At 41.3% G+C, this 19,598-nt stretch overlaps 1 protein-coding gene across 1 annotated transcript; it reads right to left on the reverse strand.

The window, feature by feature from the left end:
* Nucleotides 1-997: 997 nt before the first annotated feature.
* Nucleotides 998-6,022, reverse strand: LOC311124085 (uncharacterized protein). The gene is made up of 3 exons (XM_084198298.1): nucleotides 5,789-6,022; nucleotides 3,197-3,445; nucleotides 998-2,700 (listed from the first exon to the last, which is right to left on the reverse strand). The coding sequence occupies exons 1-3, from the start codon at nucleotides 5,889-5,891 to the stop codon at nucleotides 1,832-1,834; spliced, it is 1,221 nt and encodes a 406-aa protein (XP_084054424.1). The 5' UTR covers nucleotides 5,892-6,022; the 3' UTR covers nucleotides 998-1,831.
* Nucleotides 6,023-19,598: the final 13,576 nt, after the last annotated feature.

A 19,598-nucleotide genomic window follows, 5' to 3' on the forward strand; every position in this document is an offset into this window, starting at 1 on the left:
TATAGTGCGTATGTTATCGTGTGTGTATGTATGCATGTGTCTGCGCCTATATTTGTGTTGCTTCACAGTCCCCGCTGTTCGATAAGGTGTTTTTTAAATCTAATTGTACTACTTGCATCAGTTACTTGATGTGGGAAAGAGTTCCATGTAGTCATGGCGCTATGTAGTACTGTGCGCCTCTCATAGTCTGTTCTGGACTTGGGGACTGTGAAGAGACCTCTGGTGGCATGTCTTGTGGGGTATGCATGGGTAAAAGTAAGTGTTACCGGCATCTCTTCTTTATGTATACGTTGATGTGCTTTAAAAAACCCTAGAGCACCCCTGTGGAAATCAAATTAGCATCATAATAACAAACCCCATCAAAATCTGTCTGTTTAAACTAGAGATGTATTTTTTGCATGGGCTGCGTCTCAATCCACCACATCCGCTGATGTCAGCCTTCCTCATCTGCGGTGGAAGAACTACAGTGTTGTTTGTCAGACCAGGAGACTTCTGTCTGTAGCGTCCGAGAAGTTTGGCCTACACATCTAAAGGTGAGACTCACCAACAAGTTCATGTCTGTTGTTTCGCTCTAGGACGCCTACAAGTGTCTGAAGGTAGCAGGTACCAGTCTAAAACATTTGTGGAAGTAAATATTGAAGTACTTAGTGCCCAAAAAAGGTGTTAAATATGTTTGACTTATCTTTCTTAATATAGAACAGAAACTTAAAAACCAACTTCCCTTTGAAAATGATTAGCAATATCATCCCCCACTCACTATCACAAGGGTTAGTAAATGTCAGGGTCAATTCCATTTCAATTACAGTCAATTCACAAAGTAACCCAAATTCCAATTCCACATTTTCCTCATTAATTTACAGATGGATACACTGCTGATTGGCAATGATGTTTAGATATCCTGTGGCATTCAAAAGTTGCTGCACTTTTATCAAGAGAACCAATATGTGCCATGAAAACACACCATCACCACCAGCCTGAAACACTGACACACAGCTTGGATGCATGTACTCATGTTTATTTTTTTTCATACCCTAGTCCTCCCATCAGTACAAAACTCATCAAATCAGGCAATGCTTTTCAAATTCTCCACTGTCCAGTGTTTTCATTCCATAGCCCACTGCAACTGCAGTTTCTTGCTGAAAGCTAATGGGGATCTATAATAAATACACAAAAACTACATCATTAAGGATCATAGCGTTCAGTCACTGTCATGGAAATAGCTGGTGTCCATAATGTTTTGTACACACAGTGTATGTTGTGTCTAACAGCTCATTCCCACAGAAAACTGCAGAAGGAATCAGTACCACCCAGTCAACCATCAGACTCCATTGTGAGACGCCTCAAAGAGGATATTCAACCCTAAGGGCAAATCCAAGGTCATCTCAATATCATTACAGTAGAAGCTATCTAAGCACACCAAAACTGACAAGGTGCACACTGAAGTAAAGATAGGTTAACATTCTATAACGCTTCCTTTCCTCTGCACAGTTCTCTCACAGTGAGAAACAATAGGATTACAATAGAGTGTTCTACGCTTTCTTCATTTGATCCAATTAACTGTTACCACTTCTTTTATGATATGAGATTTAAGTGGAGTGACTAATCTTAGCTGGTCTGAGAGAACTGATGAGGATTTCACCTTTATACATTGGTTTCTCTTTAAGGTGCCCATTTGAGAAAAACTCTTTCCACAGTCAGAGCAGGAGTAAGGCTTCTCTCCTGTGTGTGTTCTCTGATGAACTTTTAGCCTAGTTGATGTTGTGAAGCATTTTACACAATTAGAGCAGGAGTAAGGCTTCTCTCCTGTGTGTGTTCTCTGATGAACTATTAACTAATTTGATGTTCTGAAGCATTTTACACAGTCAGAGCTGGAGTAAGGCTTCTCTCCTGTGTGTGTTCTCTGGTGAACTTTTAGCCCAGTTGATGTTCTGAAGCATTTTACACAATCAGAGCAGGAGTAAGGCTTCTCTCCTGTGTGTGTTCTCTGATGAACTTTTAGCCCAGCTGATGTTGTGAAGCATTTTACACACTCAGAGCAGGAGTAAGCCTTCTCTCCTGTATGTATACGTTCATGTGTTTTTAAGTGGCCCAGTCGAGAGAAACTCTTTCCACAGTCAGAGCAGGAGTAAGGCTTCTCTCCTGTGTGTATAAGTTCATGTGTTTTTAAGTGGCCCAGTTGAGAGAAACTAGCCCCACAGTCAGAGCAGAAGTAAGGCTTCTCTCCTGTGTGTGTTCTCTGATGAACTTTTAGCTCAGTTGTTGTTTTAAAAAAATGTCCACAGTCAGAGCAGTAATAAGGCTTCTCTCCTGTGTGTGTTCTCTGGTGAACTTTTAGCTTAGTTGATGTTTTGAAGCATTTTACGCAATTAGAGCAGGAGTAAGGCTTCTCTCCTGTATGTATACGTTCATGTATTTTTAAGTGGCCCAGTCGAGAGAAACTCTTTCCACAGTCAGAGCAGGAGTAAGGCTTCTCTCCTGTGTGCACTCTGTGATGAACTGTCAGAGCCTTTGATGTTGTGAAATTCTTCCCACAGTCAGTACAGGAAAACATATTCTCTCCTGTGTGTATTTTTAGGTGTATTTTTAACTTTGATAGAATTGAGAAACTCTCCTCACAATGTGGGCAGTGGTGAGACCTCTTAGCTCTGTGATCTTCCTGCTGTTGCTCTCTGGATATAGAGAATGTCTCAACATGGTCTCCTGTGTGAACAACATCAGAAGAACCAATCAGTTGGTGGATTATACATGTCAATCAAGTATATTTTATGAAGCCCTTTTTACATCAGAAGTTGTCACAAAGTGCTTTACAGAAACCCAGCCTAAAACCCCAAAGAGCAAGCAATGCAGATGTAGAAGCCATATCATCCTCCACTCACTATCACAAGGGTTAGTATCATCCTCCACTCACTATCACAAGGGTTAGTACCTACACAGACTCATTTAATAGAACTTTAAAACACTGCCAGTTTGTCTACTTGACTTCTTTAATCTACTCTCTGAGCACTCCAGATAGCCCAGTGAATAAAACACATGCTGGCAATACTGGTGTCAAACCATGTAAGTGTCAGTAGCATGAAATAATATCTACCTTCTCATTGAAACAGTTCATCATGAAACAGTTATACTGCAACTTTTCATGCACAGTGAGAAGTTGGAACGAATAACACAAACTTAGTTAGATAGAACCTGCTCTTACCATGAGAAACAGATTTCCCAATCTTCTCCTCCTCTTCTTCATCTTTAATGTTGACATTCAGCTCCAGTGTTTGACTGCATTCTTCCAGCTTCACTGATGCCATCTCTGGATCCTGCTTAGCAAACTGGGCTCCACTGTCACAATCAGGACCCAGTGACTGTAGGTTTGGAATCAGTGTGGAAGGAGAGAGGCAGGCTGGGTTTGTCCTCACTGTTGATGTTACCGGCCTCATACTTAATTCTAGTCGTCCTGTAGTAACAATGAGAAACAGACACAAAAAGTTAGTGTCTTGACAGTTCTGACACTTTCTTTATTCTCTAAAAATATACTCATCTTGTTAAATTATCTAATTCAGTGCTTGACTTGGACTGAAATAGGTGCTAATACTCATTTTGGGTGCCGGTACTGTTTATATTAAGGTGCAGGAGCTCCACAATACTTTTGAGCTAATATTCTATAAGAGGAACATGAGCTCAAGCACTAGATATTTGAGGTGCCGGTACTTAACCTAACCACCTACTTATTCAAGTGGTTCTTTATTTTTACTATTTTCTACATTGTATAATAATAGTGAAAACATCACAACTATGAAATAACACATATGGAATCATGTAGTAACCTAAATATATCTTATATTTGAGATTCTTCAAAGTAAGCGACCTTTGCCTTGATGACAGCTTTGCACACTCTTGGCATTCTCTCTACCAGCTTCATCTGGTATTCACCTGTAATGCATTTCAATTAACAGGTGTGCCTTGTTAAAAGTTAAATTGTGGAATTTCTTAATGCGCTTGAGCCAATCAGTTGTGTTGTGACAAGGTAGGGGTGGTATACAGAAGATAGGCCTATTTGGTAAAAGACCAAGTCCATATTATTGCAAGAACAGCTCAAATAAGCAAAGGGAAACAACAGTCCATCATTACTTTAAGATTCTTCAAGTGCAGTCGCAAAAACCATCAAACGCTATGATGAAACTGGCTCATGAGGACCGCCACCGGAAAGAGGAAGACCCAGAGTTACCTCAGCAGCAGAGGATAAGTTCATTAGAGTTACCAGCCTCAGAAATTGCAACCCAAATAAATGCTTCACAGAGTTCAAGTAACAGACACATCTCAACATCAACTGTTCAGAGGAGACTGTGTGAATCAGGCCTTCATGGTCGAATTGCTGGAAGGAAACCACTACTAAAGGACACCAACATGAAGAAGAGACTTGCTTGGGCCAAAAAACATGAGCAATGGACATTAGACCGGTGGAAATCTGTCCTTTGGTCTGATGTGTCCAAATTTGAGATTTTTGGTTCCAACCGCAGTGTCTTTGTGAGACGCAGAGTAGGTGAACGGATGATCTCTACATGTGTGGTTCCAACCGTGAAGCATGGAGGAGGTGGTGTTACAGTGCTTTTCTGGTGATTTATTTAGAATTCAAGGCACACTTAACCAGCATGGCTACCACAGCATTCTGCAGCGATACGCCATCCCATCTGGTTTGCGCTTAGTGGGATTATCATTTGTTTTTCAACAGGACAATGACCCAACACAACTCCAGACTGTGTAAGGGCTATTTGACCAAGAAGGAGAGTGATGGAGTGCTGCATCAGATGACCTGGCCTCCACAATCAACCGACCTCAACCCAAATGAGATGGTTTGGGATGAGTTGGACCACAGAGTGAAGGAAAATCAGCCTACAAGTGCTATGCCAAATCAAATCAAATCAAATTTTATTGGTCACATGCGCCGAATACAACAGGTGCAGACATTACAGTGAAATGCTTACTTACAGCCCTTAACCAACAGTGCATTTATTTTAAACAAAAAAGTAAGAATAAAACAACAACAAAAAAGTGTTGAGAAAAAAAGAGCAGAAGTAAAAATAAAGTGACAGTAGGGAGGCTATATATACAATAGAATAAAGTGACAGTAGGGAGGCTATATATACAGGGGGGTACCGTTGCATAGTCAATGTGCGGGGGCACCGGCTAGTTGAGGTAGTTGAGGTAATATGTACATGTGGGTAGAGTTAAAGTGACTATGCATAAATACTTAACAGAGTAGCAGCAGCGTAAAAAGTATGGGGTGGGGGGGCAGTGCAAATAGTCCGGGTAGCCATGATTAGCTGTTCAGGAGTCTTATGGCTTGGGGGTAGAAGCTGTTGAGAAGTCTTTTGGACCTAGACTTGGCACTCCGGTACCGCTTGCCGTGCGGTAGCAGAGAGAACAGTCTATGACTAGGGTGACTGGAGTCTTTGACAATTTTGAGGGCCTTCCTCTGATGCTGTGAACTTTTTCAAGATTGTTGGAAAAGCATTCCAGGTGAAGCTGGTTGAGAGAATGCCAAGAGTGTGCAAATCTGTCATCAAGGCAAAAATCTAAAATATATTTTGATTTGTTTAACACTTATGGTTACTACATGATTGCATATGTGTTATTTTATAGTTTAGATGTCTTCACTATTATTCTACAATGTAGAAAATGGTAAAAAGTAAGAAAAACCCTTAAATGAGTAGGTGTGTCCTAACGTTTGACTGGTGCTGTATATTTGCCACTGCTTGACTAAAAAAAAAGATTATAGTTAGATAGAACCTGCTCTTACCATGAGAAACAGATTTCCCAATCTTCTCCTCCTCTTCTTCATCTTTAATGTTGACATTCAGCTCCAATGTTTGACTGCAGTCTTCCAGCTTCACTGATGCCATCTCTGGATCCTGCAGTGCAAACTGGGCTCCACTGTCACAATCAGGACCCAGTGACTGTAGGTTTGGACTCAGTGTGGAAGGAGAGAGGCAGGCTGGGTTTGTCCTCACTGTTGATGTTACCGGCCTCAGACTTCAATCTGAGTCGTCCAGTAGTAATATAGAGAAACGGACACAAAAGTTAGTCTTGACAGTTCTGGCACTTTCTTTATTCTCTAAAAATATATTAGATCAGGTAGCTAAGCATTGACAACAAAACATTTATTAATTTCACATTAGACACAAATTGCACACTTTAAATTAAACAACGTAAGTGCACTTAACCTATAGTAGATTTCAGAAATTCACATAATTGACTCAAAAACCATTTAGTACAAGGTTGCAGTTTGTTTTAGGCAGCACTATGTAATATTTTCCTGAATAACGTTGTCTTCACTGTATTATTTCAATCAAAAAACAATTGTATTTATTTATAGGTATAACTTCACAAGCCCTTAATTCATTAGATTGCTGACTGTTTGAAATGCAGTGTATTTGACCTTTAATTGTACAACACTTACTTAGAGAAAAACTAAATTAAGAAATCTTGAAATCACCCATACGTTTGAAAAAACTCAAGATACAGCTGTATGATTTGTAGTCCATATAGCCCAGCCATAACAGAGTACATTAAAGTAAAGTAGAATACAGTACGTTATACTGTACTATACTCTGTACTGTACTGAACTAAACTTCTCTTTCCTGTACTCTGCTGTACTGTACTTTCCAATCTTGTGAAACAGTAGCTATGTTTCCAATAACTTGTCCAGTGATTTTTTTCTGGACATTTAGAAAAAGTTTGCATAGAAAATAGCCATAGACAATTGCCCTCTAGGGTGTGTTTCCATGTAACTATCTTGTGTCGATAAAAACAGCTGGACGTAATGACTCACCCTGTAACGTCAAAATGGTTTGGCAATCATCATTTATTTAAAAAACACTGTTTCAATCCTCACTTGTCAGAATAAAGAAACTTTGACAAAAGAAAAACCCACCCGTCCAACGATTAAAAATGTTGTCGAGCTTTAGAACATTCCTCCTATATCTGCCGTTTCCATTACACACGGTGCAAAGATTTTTTTTTGTTGCAACATTGCTTTTGTCGAATGCACCTGGGTCAATGGAAACCTGCCTAATGATGTCTGAGTGATTGGTTCAGATTTGGTCCGGTCTAATGTTTGGGCCAAGTCAGTTAAGAACAAATTCTTATTTACAATGATGGCTTACACCGGCCGACGCTGGGCAAATTTTGCACCGCCCTATGCGACTCCCAATCACGGCCCGATTGTGATACAGCCTGGAATCCAACCAGGGTCTGTAGTGACAGATGCAGTGTCTTAGACCGCTGCGCCACTCGGGAGCCCTGTGACTAATCATTTTGTCTATTTAAGCTCTGAAAATGCCTATCAGCTACCCAACTTTATCAGGAGTTGTCCTGAGCCTATTTGCAATGAGAAACAATGCATTTGCACAGCGGGAAATGCAGAAGTATATAATTTTTTGCTATGATCATCTCGTCAAAAATGTACAGAGACAAACTTGAAACCACTGATTATCATGACAATTTAGCTGACAGGGTTAAACTCCAGGACAACAGTGGTTTCAGAGTCCTGCAATAGAGTGAGGACTCTAATATTTGTGTAAAGTCTACATAGTTGTGTTCTGTGGGTGTCACTGAGTAGGCTGAACAATACATAGGTAGGGCTGTACAGTGCAATATGAATGTTCAATACAAACAAAAGAAACAGCATACTCAACTGGCATAACGCGGTAAGGACCAAGAACGGGGTCGATATGGACCACGGGTCACAAAAAAATTATATAATAATACTGTTTTGGTTGGGCTTCAACCAAAGGTATCATATAAAACACACAAGACATGGAAACATGTAGAATTGCTTAAAAACAGCAACAACTAAAAATCTCAGCCCTGTCGTAAAATGTGTAGAATTGCGGGATATTAGCTTTAAAACTGCTAAATGTTTTCTCCGCCAACAAGAGGGTTGTGAACAGTTTGGGGTCGCAAGTTGGGGGTTTGTTACTAGGCCAATAAATGGCAATATCCATCCGGACCTTTGCCACCTAGGAAATTTGTTTGACCGGACCTTCTCAAATAGTACTGGAGTACCCCTGCAATAGACTGACTGGGAAGGTGATTTTTCACAGTCAAAGTCCTGCAATAAGAGCTAAGACGCTAATATTTGTATAAACTCTTGAGGATTGTTTTCTGTGGGTGTCACCCGTTCCATGGGAGCACAATCCAACCCGTTTCATAAGTGCATATAAGAATGCCCCCAATGCAATTATGTGGTCTAATACCTCCACAGTGGGATTTCAACCGTTTCTTTCTGTTTATTTTCAAAATAATTAGTTTTTGTAATTCATTTTAAATTAAGTAACAACATTTGACATGATTCCAATATTTTATATCAGTTTGCATCACTTTCAATGAAGGCCTTTTATTTTGAGGGCAAACCGCAAATTCCACTATTGTGGCTAATCATTATTATGGCTAGCTTCACATACATAGGGACAAGCGGGTACCAGGGCTGCGTCCAGCAGGAGGATGGAGACGTTGGCCACGATCAGATACAAATGTATTATGTAGAGAAAACATGCCTCTGATTCTATTGAATCATGTCACTTCTATTCAGGGTATTTCTATCTGCAACTTTCCTAAACGTTTTTGTACTGAACATGCCCATGCGAAACGCACTGACCTATATACGAACCTGGAAAGCCTCACAAATGAAAACATGTAATGGACCCCGCGCCGTGTGATTGTAAAATATATTTTATCACGTTCTTCAATCACTCAGATTGACACAAACAATACACAAAACCTTTCCCTTAATGTGATAATACCTTGACTTATTTGTTATCTAACATGTTATGACGTTATTTCGATATTAGACAGTTTAAACGCGCTATTACATACCTGTAGTAATAAAGAGAAACGAAAAGCACAGTCCTGTCGTTTTCTTTGTTATGAAGAATGTTGCGCGCCTCGCCGGAAGTTCCTGTTCCCCAACTACCACAATGCAACAGCGACATCTTCTTCTTCTTCTTCTTCTGTGGGTTTTATGGCAGACTACATCCAAAAGTTGCATTGCCACCACCAACTGGACGGTTTGAAACCACAAAATAAATTAAATAAAAAATAAATCCATACTTAATAGTGATACTAACTTACTCCACCCTAATAAAAATAGTACATTGCCAAAACAAACAAAACTCCCATTTCTTCCTTCCTTTAAATCTCCATATCTCCCTTCTCAGTCTCTAGGACCTGAGATGGTAGTATGGCTTTTGACAATATTTCATGTAACTCTTTTGCCAATAAATCTTTCAGCCCCAGGAACCGTTCTGCCGCAACCACAATGATTTATATCTTCCTAGAACTTTTCTCCACCTTGGCAGTGCCGTTTATCACCATTGCGATAAAGGCCACAAAGTCCACATTTTTAACCTTTAAAATGTCAGGATCATCTTGTTGAAAGGCAACCCCTGCAGCTTGCATTGAAGGCTTATCCACCACCATTATATTTACTGTAAAGATAACCCCCAACAACTACAATGATTCAGTAGATCAGTAATGTTACAGTACTCTAGCATGTCTCACATTGCTTATGCTGACAAAGCATGTTAGTGAATAGGTCAGATTTAGCTTTGTGATGCTCATTTAAACTTCCTGTCTTGTTCAGCTTCAGAAAAACAGTAAATATGTCACTTGAAACATAGTTTTTTGGTAATTCATTACACAAAAGAGAAGAGCTTGACTAGAACAAATTCATATACATACTATTTTTCATTGGCAGATAAATTAAACAGGCTTGAATTAAGCCTTAATGACTATTAATGACTAAAATAACTCATCTAGTTTTAAAATACAATTTAATAAACAAAAAGTATCCACCCAAACTAATGGTGAAAACTGATCATCACACCATCTCTATCTGATACATGTTGTGTCTACTAGCTCATTCCCACAGAAAACTACATAGGGAAGCAAAACCACCCAGTCAACCAGCCTCACAGAGGATATTCAACCCTAAGGGCAAATCCAAGGTAATCTCAATATCTTTACAATAGAAGCTAACAAAACACACCAAAACTGACCAGGTGAACACTGATCAATAAAGTAAAGAGAGGCTAACGTTCTATAACGTTCCCTTTCCTCTGCACAGTTCTCTCACAGTGAGAAACAATAGGATTACAATAGAGTGTGCTACGATTTCTTGAGAATTAAGTGATGGAATGATTTTAATCTTAGCTAGTCAGACAACTGATGAGGATTCTCACATGTATGTATTTGTTGGTGTCTATGCATGTGGCCATGTTGAGAGAAACTCTTCCAACAGTCAGAGCAGGAGTACCAGATCCCTTGATATTTTACAGCTCTTCCCACAATCAGAGCAGGGAAATAGATTCTCTCCTGTGTGTATTTTTAGGTGTATTTTTAACTTTGATAAAACTGAGAAAATCTCCTCACAATGTGGGCAGTGGTGAGACCTCTTAGCTCTGTGATCTTCCTGCTGTTGCTCTCTGGATGTAGAGAATGTCTCAACATGGTCTCCTGTGTGAACAACATCAGAAGAACCAGCCAGTTGGTGTGATTTACATCAATCACATTTATTTTATGAAGCCCTTTTTACATCAGCAGTTGTCACAGAGTGCTTTACAGATACCCTAACGTATCAGGCGTAAAAGAAACGCCTAAACCAGGTCCACAGAAACCAGAAGCTTCCGGATTTCAGGCTTTGCCTTCCTCTCTGCCTTTTCCCTGAAACACGGATGCTTCCGGTGTTTGTTGACTCCGCTGAGGGTGCAGGTACCGACACTAAAACCCCAAAGAGCAAGCAATGCAGAAGCACAGTGGCTAGGAAAAACTCCCCAGAAGGAAGGAACCTAGGAAGAAACCTAGAGAGGAACCAGGCTCTGAGCAGTGGCCAGTCCTCTTCTGGCTGTACTGGGTAACAAATTACTTAATATAAGTATGCTGTACAATACAGGGGAATAAAACTATTCTAAAGTGTTACGAGCCATATCATCCTCCACTCACTATCACAAGGGTTAGTAACCATCAGGGCTGGGGTCAATTCCATATCAATTCACGTTTTTAAATTTGACTAATTCAGCAGACACTCTTATCCAGAGTGACTTACAATAGTGCATTCATCTTAAGATAGCTAGGTGAGACAACAACGCATCACAATCGTATCAATTACATTTTCTAGGGTGCAGAAAGGGAGTAGAGTAGGGTCCAGGAGGTAAAGTCAGAGTCATGAGAGAGGATAGGATAAAATAGGCGAGACAAGTGGGAGAGAGAGAGTGAAGATTGCGGCGGTGCATGACCATCTGGGTTAGGGCTGAGTGGGAGGAGCATGACCATCTGGGTTAGGGCTGAGTGGGAGGAGCATGACCATCTGGGTTAGGGCTGAGTGGGAGGAGCATGACCATCTGGGTTAGGGCTGAGTGGGAGAAGCATGACCATCTGGGTTAGGGCTGAGTGGGAGGAGCATGACCATCTGGGTTAGGGCTGAGTGGGAGGAGCATGACCATCTGGGTTAGGGCTGAGTGGGAGGAGCATGACCATATGGGTTAGGGCTGAGTGGGTAGGTTGGAGGAGATATGGAGAGAAAAGGAAACAAAGTAGGGGTCAGAGACTTGGAGGGGGGTTGCAGTGAGATTAGTAGGAGAACAGCCTCTAGTGAAGATGGGGTCAAGCAGTGGGAGGGGACTGGGAAAGGGTGAGGTCGTGGGAAAATAAAAGTGTGTGTGTGTGTGTGTGGGGGGGGGGGGGTGATTTAAGATACTCTACAAAGAGGAAGGGTTTCGGACGTGTTCAAAAGATGGGCAGGGACTCCGCTGTCCTGACTTTAGGGGGAAACTTGTTCCACCATTGGGGTGCCAGGACAGAGAAGAGCGTTGACTGGGAGGTGTGGGAGCTGCCATCCCGTAGGGGTGGGAGGGCCAAGATACCATACAGTGGGGGGAAAAAGTATTTAGTCAGCCACCAATTGTGCAAGTTCTCCCACTTAAAAAGATGAGAGAGACCTGTAATTTTCATCATAGGTACACGTCAACTATGACAGACAAATTGAGGGGAAAAAAAATCCAGAAAATCACATTGTAGGATTTGTTATGAATTTATTTGCAAATTATGGTGGAAAATAAGTATTTGGTCACCTACAAACAAGCAAGATTTCTGGCTCTCACAGACCTGTAACTTCTTCTTTAAGAGGCTCCTCTGTCCTCCACTCGTTACCTGTATTAATGGCACCTGTTTGAACTTGTTATCAGTATAAAAGACACATGTCCACAACCTCAAACAGTCACACTCCAAACTCCAATATGGCCAAGACCAAAGAGCTGTCAAAGGACACCAGAAACAAAATTGTAGACCTGCACCAGGCTGGGAAGACTGAATCTGCAATAGGTAAGCAGCTTGGTTTGAAGAAATCAACTGTGGGAGCAATTATTAGGAAATGGAAGACATACAAGACCACTGATAATCTCCCTCGATCTGGGGCTCCACGCAAGATCTCACCCCGTGGGGTCAAAATGATCACAAGAACGGTGAGCAAAAATCCCAGAACCACACAGGGGGACCTAGTGAATGACCCGCAGAGAGCTGGGACCAAAGTAACAAAGCCTACCATCAGTAACACACTACGCCGCCAGGGACTCAAATCCTGCAGTGCCAGACGCATCCCCCTGCTTAAGCCAGTACATGTCCAGGCCCGTCTGAAGTTTGCTAGAGTGCATTTGGATGATCCAGAAGAGGATTGGGAGAATGTCATATGGTCAGATGAAACCAAAATAGAACTCAACTCGTCGTGTTTGGAGGACAAAGAATGCTGAGTTGCATCCAAAGAACACCATACCTACTGTGAAGCATGGGGGTGGAAACATCATGCTTTGGGGCTGTTTTTCTGCAAAGGGACCAGGACAACTGATCCGTGTAAAGGAAATAATGAATGGGGCCATGTATCGTGAGATTTTGAGTGAAAACCTCCTTCCATCAGCAAGGGCATTGAAGATGAAACGTGGCTGGGTCTTTCAGCATGACAATGATCCCAAACACACCGCCCGGGCAACGAAGGAGTGGCTTCGTAAGAAGCATTTCAAGGTCCTGGAGTGGCCTAGCCAGTCTCCAGATCTCAACCCCATAGAAAATCTTTGGAGGGAGTTGAAAGTCTGTGTTGCCCAGCGACAGCCCCAAAACATCACTGCTCTAGAGGAGATCTGCATGGAGGAATGGGCCAAAATTCCAGCAACAGTGTGTGAAAAACTTGTGAAGACTTACAGAAAACGTTTGACCTGTGTCATTGCCAACAAAGGGTATATAACAAAGTATTGAGAAACTTTTGTTATTGACAAAATACTTATTTTCCACCATAATTTGCAAATAAATTCATAAAAAATCCTACAATGTGATTTTCTGGATTTCTTTTCTCATTTTGTCTGTCATAGTTGACGTGTACCTATGATGAAAATTACAGGCCTCTCTCATCTTTTTAAGTGGGAGAACTTGCACAATTGGTGGCTGACCATGGACGGCTTGTTCAATAGGGCGATATGGGCGACGCACTGCCAAACGGGAAAAGGAAGGGATTTCTTTTCTAATCAATTATATCACGGCAACAGCAGTTATCAGTGTTCACGTCTGATCTGCCAGCCACTAAATGTCAAATCAGGCTAAAGTCGTGCTTCAAATGGCCCCGCCCGTTTTTTGGGCGATTTCAGTCAGGTTGAAAATCGCCCAGAAGTCTCTCATAGCCTGTCATGTAAAATCTATTTTTTTCACATTTCAAAGCTTTCAATACATTCTCTATGGGTGTCTGTGTGCATGCACTTACGCGCTTTCGTCATACGTGACGTAACGTTGAACGTAACTAAGACAATGGCTGCTACCAGCGTCTATGTTGCGACCTGCAGTGTGGCGTTATTTTATGTTTTTAATTTGTAGACTTAGTTTACAAACATTCTGCAAACATTCTGCTTTGGACTGATCTTCGGTTTTGGACTGATCTTGTTGATCGTGTACATACCCGCTACGAACGGACTAAATAATGAAAACGCTGCTGGCAGCGGAATCCCAATACAGCTGGGAGACTTGACTGGATGACAGAGTCCCGGACAGAGAGGTGGAGCCGGCCACCTTCACCCTGGTCAGAGCGGACCGCGATCCTGGTAAGAGAGCGACTCTGTACCCCGACATTGAACTGCTTTCTGTGTCATTGAACCTTACTATTGTTGATAAAACAAGTTTACTGGAGAACGGAGAAAAAGTAGAGACTTTTGGACAAGGTGGATAATTGTATAATATAAGGCAGTTTATTCAGAGGTAAAGATATCTGGAATCGCGTGCACGGACTCGTTCATCAAACTCGTAGGGAGTTTATCAGAAGAGCCCCTAAACATTGTGTGCTGACATTTTATACAATAAAATGAAGTAGGTTGAATCTAGTAGTTCTGATCTTCTGATTGGTCCTGATGAGTTGGGCGATGTCACCTCCAGGCTAGTGTCACTGTTGCATTGGCTCTGAGTCGGGTTCTCTGTCTTCAGATGTTCAGCCTAAGAGAAGAGGATTTGTGTGTGTGTGTGTGTTATCAGTGTGTGTGTGTGTGTGTGTGTGTTTGTTATCAGTGATGATGTGTGTGTGTGTGTGTGTGTTTATCAGTGATGATGTGTGTGTGTGTGTGTGTGTGTGTGTGTGTGTGTGGGTGTGTGTGTGTGTGTCCTCAGGGCAAGAACTCGTGAGTTGGAAGAACTGAGAGACCTATGGCGTGGGTGTTATCCTTAGACACCTGCTGACAAGGCTGACAAGATAGGACTCTTGTTCATTGTATTGAATACAAAGGCCCAACACAAAATGGGTCATGCACAAGATTTTAGTCAGACCAAGCTATAACATTATATATTTACTACGACAGTACATTCAACCAAAAGCTAATATAACAAAGGCATCAGAGATTATTTATAATCTGTCACAGAAACTGGAATCCATCTCCCCAGATCAGTCAATAAATGCTTCTGGTATTGACTTATATGCTGCCCCTGTCTTCATGTTGTTGCTGGACATATCTTTTTTAAAATGTGTGTAGGTCACCTAAATCATCAGAAAAATTGCCCCTCCTGAGAATTTTTTCAGGAGCCGCCACTGTGGCTGACTAAATACTTTTCCCCCCCACTGTACCTGTGAAAACCCTATGAAATAGCTCCCCAATACCGTCTGATGTATATATTTAATGTATTAAATGAATGGTGACCACAGCCCTTCCGACAATCCATTTAAAACGTGTTTGACTGTGTTTTTCCCACCCTGCTGAATGTATCCAATGTTCCATATCAAATGGTCCTATTATGACACATCTGGCAGTTTCTTCTCTCCATCTTTCTTGGCCTAGTATCATTTTTTACTAAAACCTGTGTTTTTTGTTCAGTACCATGTCAGGAAAATACCATGGTACTAGTGCAACTACCATGGTATTTCCCTGACATGGTATTACAATGAAAAAGATACCACGGTACTATCATTTTTATTGGGTCACTACAGTGGCAGGAAAATGCCATGGTATTTGCACCAGTGCCATAGTATTTTCCTGCCGTGGTAGTGACCCAAAACACATCATAGTACCATGGAATGTTGTTGTTCATTTTTCTACCATGGTGCATTTTTGTAAGAGCTGTCCTTCACATCGGAGTGCCAATGCTGTCTCTTTGTTGTCCTACTAACAACATCAGCTACATAGTCTAGCCTACTATGGCCCTGTCCCTCTGGCCAGGGTAAACAAAGAGGTAATGTTGTGTCTTGTATATACAGTATAGGCCATTTGTTTGGGAGAATGTAAATGGGATCAAATTTGGTTCATATATAGACACTAACTATTATATTTAAAACAGTTTGTTTCATTTAATTATACACAAGAAGATGTTGCCCAGAACAAATTAATGTACAAAACATTATTTTTCATTACATTTTTGTCATTTAGCAGATGCTCTTATCCAGAGCAACTTACAGGACCAATTAGGGTTAATTGCCTTGATCAAGGGCACAACGACAGATTTTTCACCTAGTTGGCTCGGGATTCAAACCAGCGACCTTTCAGTTACCGACCCAACACTCTTAACCGCTAGGCTACCTGCCACCAGATCAATTAACTTCAATAAAGTCATCCAAATAAATTCATAATCAATGACTAAAATAATGAATCTAGTTTTAAAAGACAATTTAATTAACACAAGTAGTCAATTCATAGCCTGTTTATCATTAAACAAAAGTTGTTTAGTAATATAAAATAATCCACCCAAGCTAATGCTGAAAACTGATCATCACACTCATATCTGATATACAGTGCATTCCTAAAGTATTCAAATCCCTTGACTTTTTCCACATTTTGTTACGTTACAGCCTTATTCTAAAACTGATTACATCGTTTTTTCCCTCATCAATCTACACACAATACCCCATAATGACAATGAAAAAACAGTATTTTTTGCAAATAGAAAAAAAAAAACGTTAAATATCACATTTACATAAGTATTCAGACCCTTTACTCAGTACTTTGTTGAAGCGCCTTTGGCAGCGATTACAGCCTTGAGTCTTCTTGGGTACGACGCTACAAGCTTGACACACCTGTATTTGGGGAGTTTCTCCCATTCTTCTCTGCAGATCCTCTCAAGATCTGTCAAGTTGGATGGGGAGCGTTGCTGCACAGCTATTTTCTGGTATCTCCAGAGATGTTCGATCGGGTTCAAGTCCGGGCTCTGCTGGACCACTCCTGTGTTGTCTTGGCTGTGTGCTTAGGGTCGTTGTCCTGTTGGAAGGTGAACCTTAGCCCCAGTCTGAGGTCCTGAGCACTCTGGAGCAGGTTTTCATCAGGGATCTCTATGAACTTTGCTCCGTTTATCTTTCCCTTGATCCTGACTTGTCTCCCAGTCACTGCCACTGAAAAACATCCCTACAGCATGATGCTGCCACCACCATGCTCTGACATGCACTGTCAACTGTGGGACCTTATATAGACAGGTGTGTGCCTTTCCAAATCATGTCCAATCAATTGAATTTAACACAAGTGGACTCCAATCAAGTTGTTGAAACATCACAAGGATGTTTCCTTAATGGAAACAGGATGCACCGGAGCTTAATTTCAAGTCTCATAGCAAAGGGTCTGAATACTTATGTAAATAAGGTATTTCAGGTTTTTATTTTGAATACATTTGCTAAAAATTCTAAAAAGGGCTTGATGAGGAAAATGTTTTAACCTAACAACCTAACAAAATGTGGAAGAAGTCGAGGAGTCTGAATACTTTCCAAAGGCACTGAGTGTACAAAACATTAGGAACACCTTCCTAATATTGAGTTGCATCCCCCTTTGTCCTCAGAACAGCCTCAATTCGTCAAGGCATGGACTCTCCAAGGTTTGTAGAGCGTTCCACAGGGATGCTGGCCCATGTTGACTGCAATGCTTCCCACAGTTGTGGCAGGTTGGCTGGGAGTGGATCTCTACTCCGAATAGCTTGTTCCATCCGATGCACAATTGGATGGAGATCTGGTGCCTTGGAAGGCCACTGCAGTAAGCTGAATTCACTGTCATGTTCGTGGAACCAATCCTGGACAAGTCTTGTGGCATGGGGCATAATCCTGCTGAAAAAAATCTATTTGCAGATGGATAACTATTGCCATGAAGGGATGCACCTGATTGGCAATTATGTTTAGATATCCTGTGGCATTCAAATGTTGCACCACTTATATCAAGGGGCCCAATGTGTGCCATGAAAACACACCCCACACCATCACCACCAGCCTGCAATGCTGACACACGGCATGGATGCATGTACTCATGGTTTCCTCCATACCCTGGTACAGCAAAACTGACAAGGTGAACACTGATCAGTAAAATAAATAGATGCCAACATTCTACAACACTCCCTTTCTTCTGCACAGTTCTCTCACAGTGAGAAACAATAGGATTACAATAGAGTGTTCTATGCTTTCTTCATTTGATCCAATCCACTACCACTTCTTATGTATACGTTGGTGTCTTTTTAAATTGCCCAATCTGTAGAATCTCGTCTCACAGTCAGTGCAGTAATACAGTGGGGGAAAAAAGTATTTAGTCAGCCACCAATTGTGCAAGTTCTCCCACTTAAAAAGATGAGAGGCCTGTCATTTTCATCATAGGTACACGTCAACTATGACAGACAAAATGAGAAAATAAAATCCAGGAAATCACATTGTAGGATATTTAATGAATTTATTTGCAAATTATGGTGGAAAATAAGTATTTGGTCAATAACAAAAGTTTCTCAATACTTTGTTATATACCCTTTGTTGGCAATGACACAGGTCAAACGTTTTCTGTAAGTCTTCACAAGGTTTTCACACACTGTTGCTGGTATTTTGGCCCATTCCTCCATGCAGATCTCCTCTAGAGCAGTGATGTTTTGGGGCTGTCGCTGGGCAACACAGACTTTCAACTCCCTCCAAAGATTTTCTATGGGGTTGAGATCTGGAGACTGGCTAGGCCACTCCAGGACCTTGAAATGCTTCTTACGAAGCCACTCCTTCGTTGCCGGGGCTGTGTGTTTGGGATCATTGTCATGCTGAAAGACCCAGCCACGTTTCATCTTCAATGCCCTTGCTGATGGAAGGAGGTTTTCACTCAAAATCTCACGATACATGGCCCCATTCATTCTTTCCTTTACACGGATCAGTCGTCCTGGTCCCTTTGCAGAAAAACAGCCCCAAAGCATGATGTTTCCACCCCCATGCTTCACAGTAGGTATGGTGTTCTTTGGATGGAACTCAGCATTCTTTGTCCTCCAAACACGACGAGTTGAGTTTTTACCAAAAAGTTATATTTTGGTTTCATCTGACCATATGACATTCTCCCAATCCTCTTCTGGATCATCCAAATGCACTCCAGCAAACTTCAGACGGGCCTGGACATGTACTGGCTTAAGCAGGGGACACGTCTGGCACTGCAGGATTTGAGTCCCTGGCGGCGTAGTGTGTTACTGATGGTAGGCTTTGTTACTTTGGTCCCAGCTCTCTACAGGTCATTCACTAGGTCCCCCGGTGTGGTTCTGGGATTTTTGCTCACCGTTCTTGTGATCATTTTGAGCCAGACATATTGCTTGTTTGTAGGTGACCAAATACTTATTTTCCACCATAATTTGCAAATAAATTCATTAAAAATCCTACAATGTGATTTTCTGGATTTCTTTTCCTCAATTTGTCTGTCATAGTTGACGTGTACCTATGATGAAAATGACAGGCCTCTCTCATCTTTTTAAGTGGAAGAACTTGCACAATTGGTGGCTGACTAAATAATTTCCCCCACTGTAAGTCTTCTCTCCAGTGTGTAACCGTTGGTGTGTTTTTACGTTGCCAATCGGGAGAAACTCTTGCCATATTAAGAACAGAAGTAAGGATTCTCTCCTGTGTGTGTTCTCTGATTACCTTTTAGCTCAGCTGTTGTTTTAAAACATTTTCTACAGTCAGATCAGTGGTAAGACATCTCTCCTTTGTTTACCTTGGTGTCTTTTTAAATGGCCCATTTAAAAGAAAATCTTTCCACAGTCAGAGCAGGAAAACGGCTTCTATCCTGTGTGTGTTCTTTGATGAACTTTTAGCTGATATGATGTTGTGAAGCATTTTA

Source organism: Coregonus lavaretus (genome assembly GCF_964263955.1).
Source record: "Coregonus lavaretus genome assembly, contig: HAP1_SCAFFOLD_54, whole genome shotgun sequence".
In the NCBI taxonomy this organism is placed as follows: domain Eukaryota; kingdom Metazoa; phylum Chordata; class Actinopteri; order Salmoniformes; family Salmonidae; genus Coregonus; species Coregonus lavaretus.

What these genes read in the sequence shown, in the direction of transcription:
- LOC311124085 (XM_084198298.1), bottom strand. Translation starts at nt 5,891, where the DNA reads ATGGCATCAGTGAAGCTGGAAGACTGCAGTCAAACATTGGAGCTGAAT. An exon ending in TGGGAAATCTGTTTCTCATG is followed by an intron (nt 3,446 to 5,788) that starts GTAAGAGCAGGT and finishes TTGTTACTACAG; the next exon opens with GACGACTAGAATTAAGTATG. An exon ending in TGGGAAATCTGTTTCTCATG is followed by an intron (nt 2,701 to 3,196) that starts GTAAGAGCAGGT and finishes TTGTTCACACAG; the next exon opens with GAGACCATGTTGAGACATTC.